The sequence below is a fragment of the Sorghum bicolor genome, unplaced genomic scaffold (assembly GCF_000003195.3).
Source record: "Sorghum bicolor cultivar BTx623 unplaced genomic scaffold, Sorghum_bicolor_NCBIv3 super_139, whole genome shotgun sequence".
Classification (NCBI taxonomy): Eukaryota; Viridiplantae; Streptophyta; class Magnoliopsida; order Poales; family Poaceae; genus Sorghum; species Sorghum bicolor.
In genome coordinates, this window is record NW_018396495.1 from 16106 (window position 1) to 25000 (window position 8895).

Genomic DNA, 8895 nt, shown 5'->3' on the forward strand with positions numbered 1-8895 from the left:
ATAGATGAAAAGTCTGTCCAGATAAATAATCAAGCACATAAAAACATTTCACGATTTGAAGGTATATTAGCAGATCAGTGAGGTAAGTTTTGACCAAAACATGAACTATAAATCTGATTGCATGTGTCAGTCCAACCCCAACAAGAGTCATACCCCACTTCCAACCCAAAAAGGAATAGTATTATCAAAATTTAACTTACCATAAAACCTCCATCGTCTCTCTCCATCTTTTGATTTTGCACGTAAGAAATAGCTGAGTCAAGGTCTAACATTCGGAGCATAACAGCAGAAGTAGTGTCAGGAACCCATGGAAGGGCAGAAGCAGATCCAGCGGGTAACACAGGATTCTGGGGTGCAATACTCTGTGAGTTTAGACATTCACTTGTTGTTTCAAAATCAGAAGAGAGGCAACCTGGTCTTATTGCACCTTCCAGAACAGTCAAAAGCTGAAAGGGAATGAAAAACAGTCTGACAGTCAGATGTCAAGTATCCAGCAGATATACGAAAGTCAACATACATGTGACTCAAAAAATTTTACAAAGGAAACTGACAACCACAAAAGCAGTATTACACTTTGAATTAAAGTTCAAATGAAGCTATTTAGTTATGCTAGTATTATCAGTCTGCACCATCCTTTCATTTGGTAGCTCAGTTTAGGTCAGATGCAAGGTTGGGACTGGCAAACCAGAGCATAATTTGTGAATGAACTTCTAATTTCTAAAGAACACATTAATCAAGGCACCATGCTTGACCATGCCAAGTCCTCATCAGAAGCAGTTTCCCAAATTACATTCTAAATGATGACAGCCAAAGTTGGAGACTGGATAAGTTATTCCATCACAATAACTTATAATAAGGTAGTTACATACTTCCAAAAAAATTTTAGCACAGTTTTGAATAAGGCATCAACTATGTGCTGCAAGTGTTGTAGAAGTGCTGGAAACCCATTAACATTTAAAGTTATATATACATCTGACAGACAAATGAAACTTGAATGCATGTAACCAGAGATTCAGTCCAGAAAATGAAATGATGGGAAGCCAGAATGGTGGAAAAATATACGTAACCTGAAATGTTTCGGCAATAGATTTGGTAGTGTACAGCTTCACACTCCAAGATTTCCGATACACATCAGTCCAAAATGGTTGAAGTGCTTCTGATGGTATAGCTGCCTGTAAAACAGGGATTGCTTAAGCAGCTCAGTGGCAAGATTAATTAAAAAAAAGAACTAAGGAACCACCTAAACATGTGACTTTACCTCAATCATAACTAACTGCAGCTTGAGTAATACCATCCCTATTGGAACAGAATAATCAGTGATTTGCATCTTCCAGTAAGGGTCAGTTCTCCGTTTCTCTTCGCATTGTGTTGTATGATCAGAAAAATTGTAAATGGATTTGAATGTCTTATGGCAAGAAGGACAGTGCCTTTCTTCGGCTAAGTAAATCTGATAGCAGCAATTACAAGAATGCAACAATTCAGAGCATCTTTTCTTCCCGTATTTCATGGCACATGTCAATTCCTGATTGTAGCATTCCCTCCACATCCATTTTAAAAATTTATCTGCCCTTTTTGAGATAGCTGTCTTCTCAAAATCATTACGCCCAAGCTCTACTTTAAAAGAATCAGCATATGCTGTCACAATATCAGATGTAACACCAAAAGGAGTACTGCTTGAGCTTCCAACCTCACTATGATAATTTGCCCTTATCATGTCAGTAGCTCCATTCTTTGGATACCTTCCAGCAGGTAGTTCTATACCTGCACTTCTCCTCTTAATAGCTTCCTTAAAGGTGGGCTCAATCACTTGCAGCATTGAATGCAGCTGTGCCTCCCGGCTGCCACGTGTATCGAGGGCGGCCACTAAAGAATCAAAGGCCTGCATTTAAAATAGACAGAATGTTGAAAAATTAGAGGTGGTTTATGCATAATGCTTGTCTAAAATCCAGCTAATAATGTAATGACTAATGAACATTCAAACTAAAGTAGAGCAGGTTTCTACTTAATGAGCATATACAACAAACTATACAATATCAGTTTAGCATCATTGCTCTTATGCAATATGAGCATCAGGCTCTTAAAGCAACATCTAGGGGACAATTGCTTTTTTCGCGATCCTAACCAGTGGCAACTTTCCCAAAAACTTCACCGAACTGCCATCCAGGGATGACAGGAACTCAGTGATTTACCAAAAACCCAATAAAAACCTAGTCGCCCGACTAACTGTCGCCTAATCACAATTGTTGTCCGACTAGGAGGGGGATCTGTGGCTGCCTGTCCTATTCACAGGCCAGCAGCTCAACTGTGCTTAGAGGTGGCCTATTGGGCTGCCAAATTGCCAGCTAGTTTAGCATAAGTGCGCCCAAACTCCACCAAAAACACAGAGAAGAGGCAGCATTGGTTTCCTTTTCCCACGCCACCGCAAATCCTCCCACGCGCAATTCCTCCCCCCACACACTATTCTTCCTCCCCCGCACGCCATTCTTCATCGCGTGCCACTCCCGTGGTGTGGTGAGTGTGCCCTTTCCCTCCTCTATCCCTCACTCCACGGCGCTAGCTCCTCTCCCCCCTTGCTTGCTGAGCTGCTGCCCCTCTGCCTGCTTGAAGGTACTCCATCTTAAGGTGATGTACTGCTGTTGTGTATATGTGCAGATGTGGAACAGTGCAGAAATCAACTCTCACAAAGTCACAAGCCACCAACTACCCCCTAATGTAATCCTGATGCTTGCTTTATTGTGTATAGTATACAGTATATATAGGTATATATAGTTATTGAGTTGCATGCACCGACCAGTTCAACCCAAAAGCTTAAGCTGATGGGGAGAGGTGGGCAATTCACTTATATTCCAACACTCCCCCTCACGTGGAGGTTCCCTCAGGCCTCAGACGTGGAATAGGAGCAAGCAACAATTATTTTATTTAATTGCGCTAACTAGGATTTGAACTCAGGACCTCTGGCTTTGGTACCATATTGAGTTGCATGCACCGACCAGTTCAACCCAAAAGCTTAAGCCGATGGGGAGAGGTGGCCAATTCACTTATATTCCAACAATAGTATGTATATGTCCTGAAATATATAGGACGACTAGAACAGACTAGACTCAGCTAATCAGTCTGGCCGACGACTAACTGCAATTAGTCGCTTAGTTGGTCCCATCAGTTGTGTGCTGGTGCTGGCCCTGGAATTTGGGGAAGGAAGAAAATGGAGAGGAAAGAATAAGAGGAAGATGGGGGCTGGGATTTAGAAGAGGAGCAGCAGGATGTGGCCCTGGGGTTGCTGCTTGATTGCATAAAAGGAGGAAGAAGGGAGCAAAAAGGTTATTTCGTATGTATCAGCCAGGTTTGCTGTGGGTCCCATGACCATGTCCACATGGCACAACTAGAGCGAGTTTTGGGCAAATTTGCAAATTCTTGTGGTCCCCAGATGGTAATTTGGCGAAGTTTTTAGGAATAGTGCCTTTTGAACATGCCACTGGTTAGGATGGCAAAAAAGCAATTGTCCCACCCTTTAGCTGGCAAAAAATGATGCAGGCATCTATTATAAGAAAATTTGGAAAGGGAAGATACCTGCTAAAATCAAAATTTTTCTATGGCTTGTGGCAAATAATGCTTTACTTACTAGGGATAATATGACTAAAAGGAAGTAGACTGGTGATCCTTCCTGCTTGTTCTGTGAGTGCAATGAATCTGTATCACATCTTTTATTTCAATGCAGTTTGGCCAAAGCAGTATGGGCTATTGTGGCGCATTGTTTAGGTGCATCTAATGTACCTAGAAATTTTAATCAATGTTGGGCTTGGTGTGAGCAATGGCTACCTTATGGAAACAAATTTCATGCTATAGGCATTGCTGCTATTTGTTGGGCAATCTGGAAGACTAGAAACAGTGCTTGTTTTGAGGGCAAGGCTGTTACAAGTCCAATTCATGTTATATGTTATGCTTGTTCGCTTATGGAGTACTGGGCAGGTTTGTTTCTGGATGAAGACAAGGACCAGCTGATCGCTGGAGCAAATACAATGCTGGAAATTGCCATGCAGCTGGTGAGTAAAGAGGTGAAAGCTCAAAAGCATCGCTCTCTGGAGAACAACAAGTCAACTGACCAAGATGATAAGCCGGATGGACAGAAGTAATCAAGATGATGTTGGAGAAAGAATGATGTTTGGTTTTTGCAAGAAACTATCCTGAGGAAGGCTGTTTGTCGCTTGCTTAAGCTTTTGTGTAATCAACCTTGGCTTGTTTGCTGGTGCTTTCAATATGATGTGTTGGCGAGCTGTAGTTGTCGCACGCTTCGTGTTTCTGTAGTCTCTGTAGTCTCCTTCTATAGAGCCATGCTACTGTCTAGTTTTCTCTATCTGTTCTTCAAACTCTTTGTATGAACGGTATTTCCGTTGTTCATTCAATGGAAATGGGGAAGTTCCCTCGGTTCGAAAAAAAAACTGGCAAAAAATGAAAATAATGCTAATAACAATGTACATTTTAGACACTGAAATGTCAATAACTGCATATAAAGTACAGATAAAAAGGAAGTTTCATCCTCGGACGAAAACCATTATAAGATGTATACTTCAAGAAAGAGCTATGGAATATAAGCTTTCTGATGAAGTTTCATTTCCTTGATATGCTAATAACAATGGATATCTTAGACACTGAAATGTCAATAACTGCATATAAAGTACAGATAAAAAGGAAGTTTCATCCTCAGACGAAAGAGCTATGGTATATAAGCTTTCTGATAAATTTTCATTTCCTTGATATCAGGAAGATTCGGAGCCCCCTGTGTTAGAATTAGGGTTTCTCATTAGTTGGGCTAACCCTAACCAGGGTGCCATATAATTAGGGATACATGGGCCTCATGGGCCTAGCCACATGGGCCTGTTACACACATACTCCAACACCCCCCCGCAGTCTGAACTACCGGCGCAGCGGAGTTGCAGACTGGACTCGAAAAGAATCACACACATGAGACCCCCCACAGACACAACTAGCCACTGGTGATGTTGAGGCTGGAGCGGAACTCGGCGAAGGTCGAGGACGGGAGGCCCTTGGTGAAGATGTCGGCGAACTGGGAGGTGGTCGGGACATGGAGGACCCGAACATCGCCGACAGCGACCCGGTCCCGAACGAAGTGTAGATCGATCTCCACATGCTTGGTCCTCTGGTGCTGCACAGGGTTGGTGGAGAGGTACACCGCACTGACGTTGTCGCAGTAGACCAGTGCGCTCTGGGAGAGAGGGCTGTGGAGCTCGGCGAGGAGCTGCCGGAGCCAGGAAGCCTCAGCCACGCCGTTGGCGACAGCGCGGTACTCCGCCTCGGCACTGGAGCGGGAGACGACCGGCTGGCGCTTGGACGACCAAGACACCAGGTTGCCGCCTAGGAAGACGGCGTAGCCGGAGGTGGAGCGGCGGGTGTCCGGACACCCGGCCCAGTCGGCGTCAGTGTAGACGACGAGCTCGGTGGAGGACGACCGTCGGTGGAGGAGGAGACCGAAGTCGACGGAGCCGCGGAGGTAGCGAAGGATCCGCTTGAGAGCGGTGAGGTGTGGCTCCCGGGGATCATGCATATGAAGACAGATCTGCTGAACTGCATAGGTGATATCCGGCCGGGTGAAGGTGAGGTACTGAAGTGCCCCGGCAAGACTCCGATATGCAGTGGGATCTGTCACTGGGGTACCCTCAGCCTCCGATAGCTTGCCCTGTGTGTCAACCGGAGTGGAGCAGGGCTTGCAGTCAGTCATCCCAGCTCTCTCCAGGATGTCAAGAGTGTACTGCCGCTGGTGAAGGAGTAATCCAGCAGGGTGAGGCTCAACAGTGACCCCGAGGAAGTGGTGGAGCTGACCCAGATCCTTCATAGCGAACTCCTGCTGCAGTGATGCGATGATCCGTCGAAGGAGGGATTCACTGGAGGCTGTAAGGACAATGTCATCAACATAGAGCAACAGATATGCAGTCTCAGCCCCATAGTGATAGATGAACAAAGAGGTGTCTGACTTGGCCTCCACAAACCCCAGAGTCAGCAGAAAAGCAGCAAATCGATGGTTCCACGCCCGGGGGGCCTGCTTGAGGCCGTAGAGAGACTTCTTGAGCCGACACACCATGTCTGGACAAGAAGAGTCAACAAACCCCGCCGGCTGACTGCAGTAGACTGTCTCAGTAAGAACGCCATGCAGGAAAGCATTCTTGACGTCCAGCTGATGCACGGGCCACCCGCGCGTGAGAGCCAGCGAGAGCACCGTGCGGACGGTGGCCGGCTTCACCACCGGGCTGAAGGTCTCGTCGTAGTCGACACCGAGCCGCTGAGTGAAGCCCCGGAGAACCCAACGAGCCTTGTACCGCTCAAGGGTGCCGTCAGCCCGACGCTTGTGGGTCCAGATCCACTTGCCGGTGACGATGTTGGAGGACGGCGGTCGTGGCACCAGATCCCATGTCTGGTTGGCGAGGAGTGCCGCGTACTCCTCTTCCATCGCGCGGCGCCAGTGAGGGTCCAGCAAGGCCTCGCGGACGGAAGAGGGTACCGGTGAGACCTGCGAGTCCCCAGGCATCGCCGCAAGAGCCCGGGGCTGCAGGGTCCCAGCCGCGTGTCGCGTCACCATCGGGTGAACATGACGCGGGTGTCGGTGAAGGAGCGGTGGGTGGTACACCGGCGTCACGGCCCGAGTAGCAGGGTGCCGCGGCGGCGGGGTCGGTGTCGCCGGCGGGGAAGACGTCGCCGATGGCGCAGGTGACCCCAGCGAAGAGGGGGCCACCGGCGCCGCCGGAGGCAGCGGCGCCAGCCGGGCACGTCGCTGGTAGACGCGCACCGGCTGGGCGAAACGTGCCGGTGGGGCTGGTGTCGAAGGTACCGACCCCACGTCGGGAGCACGTCGCTGGTAGACACGCACCGGCTGGGCGAAGCGTACCGGTGGGGCCGATGTCGAAGGTGCCGACCCGGGACCCGCGTCAGGCGCAGGGGCCGGGCCGGAAGGTGACACCTCGGGACCCGGGCAGGGTAGAGGCCCCGAGGTGTCACGGACGACAGGCGACGTAGCAGTACCTGCAGGAAACACCGGAAAAGGTGGCTCGACCACCGGGTCAGTAGGAAACACAGAGGAGAGGTCATGCTCCGAGGTGGAAGCAGGAGTGGTAGTGGTGGAAAAGGGGAAGATCGACTCGTCGAACACCACATGGCGAGATATGAGGACTCGACGAGAGGTAAGGTCGTAGCATCGATACCCCTTGTGATCCGGGGAGTACCCAAGGAAGACACAGAGAGTCGAACGGGGTGCCAGCTTGTGAGGAGCGGTGGCGGTGGTGTTGGGGTAACACGCACACCCAAAGACTCGAAGGTGATCATAGCGAGGAGGGGTACCAAAGAGAGCGTGGTGGGGTGTGGGAGCTGGACAAGCAGCGGAAGGAAGGCGGTTAAGGAGGTAAGTGGAGGTGTGCAAGCTCTCGGCCCAGAAGCGAGCAGGAAGAGAGGCCTGGAGCAGGAGAGTGCGCACGGTGTCGTTGGTGGTGCGAATCATGCGCTCAGCCTTGCCGTTTTGAGAGGAGGTATACGGGCAAGACATGCGCAGCTGGACACCGTGTGAGAGAAAGAAGGCGCGGGAGGTGGAGTTGTCGAACTCCCGACCATTGTCACACTGGACAGCCTTGATAGTGAGGCCGAACTGTGTGGACACCCAAGCGAAAAAGTGGACAAGCGCGGGGAAAGCATCAGACTTTGCACGTAAAGGAAAAGTCCAGGAATAATGAGAATAATCATCCACCACCACAAGATAGTACTTGTATCCAGAAATACTGATGACAGGAGAGGTCCATAAGTCACAATGTACAAGATCAAAAATGCGGACCGCATGAGAAGAACTAGAAAAAGGAAGACGAACATGACGGCCCAGTTGGCACGCATGACACAAATGCTCATCGTGAGCCCGAGTACATCGAATATCGGAACTACGACTAAGCTGCATCAAAGCATCACGTCCAGGATGGCCGAGACGCCGGTGCCAAGTAGTGGAGGTAGTGGTGGTGAAGGCAGCTGACAAAACCGGCGAAGGAGGCGAGGCAGAAGCCGGAAAGCGAAGAGTGTAAAGGGGCCCCGTGCTGTCACATCGGAGCAGAGGACGCCGGGAAGCCAAATCCTTCACAGTAAGACCAGAAGAGTCAAACTCCACAGAACAAGAGTTGTCAGCTGTAAAACGACGAATAGAAAGAAGATTGTGAACCATAGAAGGAGCAACAAGAACATCAGGAAGACGAAAGGAACCATGGGGGCCGGCAGCACCCACAGAGGTGACAGGAAGACAAGACCCATTAGCGACCATAATGGACGAAGGGAGAGATGGAGAAGGAGGGCGAACAGAAGAAAGTATACCGGGGTTAGGAGTGGTGTGGTAAGTAGCCCCAGAGTCGGCGACCCACTCCGGCCCGACAGGAGGTGTCAGGGCCATGGTGCTGAAGGAGTGCGCCAAGGCCGCCTGGTCCCAGCCGGCGGACCCGGGCAAGGGCGTCGGTGGAGTAGCCCACGAGGACGCGGGGAACGGGGCCGCCCACGGGGTCACTGAGGGGAACCCCGGGGGAGCACCCGCGAGCATGGCTGCCGGCGGGCGAGGCTCGCCACCGGAAGCCTGGAACGGCCACATGGAGATGCGCCCTGACCATGGGTGGTGGTAGGATGGCCAGGGTGCACCTCGTGGAGGTGGCAGCGGCGTCGTGTTGCCCCCACGACCTGCTCCACGTCCCCCACCACGACGACGGCGACCGCCACGGCCCCCCCCCCACCCCCGCTCGGCCCGGGGGGAAGAGGACCCAGAAGTGACGACTGTGGTGGGGCGGCGGGACGAGGTGGAGGAGTGGCAGCGAGAGCAGTCGAGGAGGACGACGAGGACCCCGAAGCGGAGGTGGACCCAGGCTGTAGGCC

General features: G+C 50.5%; 1 protein-coding gene across 1 annotated transcript in view; it reads right to left on the minus strand.

Moving 5' to 3' along the window:
* The window catches only part of LOC8155530 (homeobox-DDT domain protein RLT2), a 13387-nt gene that overhangs the window by 1627 nt on the left and 2865 nt on the right, over positions 1-8895 (minus strand). The window contains exons 3-5 of the mRNA XM_002489028.2: positions 1259-1879; positions 1068-1172; positions 201-446 (exon numbers count right to left, since the gene is read on the minus strand). Coding sequence (XP_002489073.2) covers positions 201-446; positions 1068-1172; positions 1259-1879 — 972 coding nt within the window. The remainder of the gene's footprint in view (positions 1-200; positions 447-1067; positions 1173-1258; positions 1880-8895) is intronic.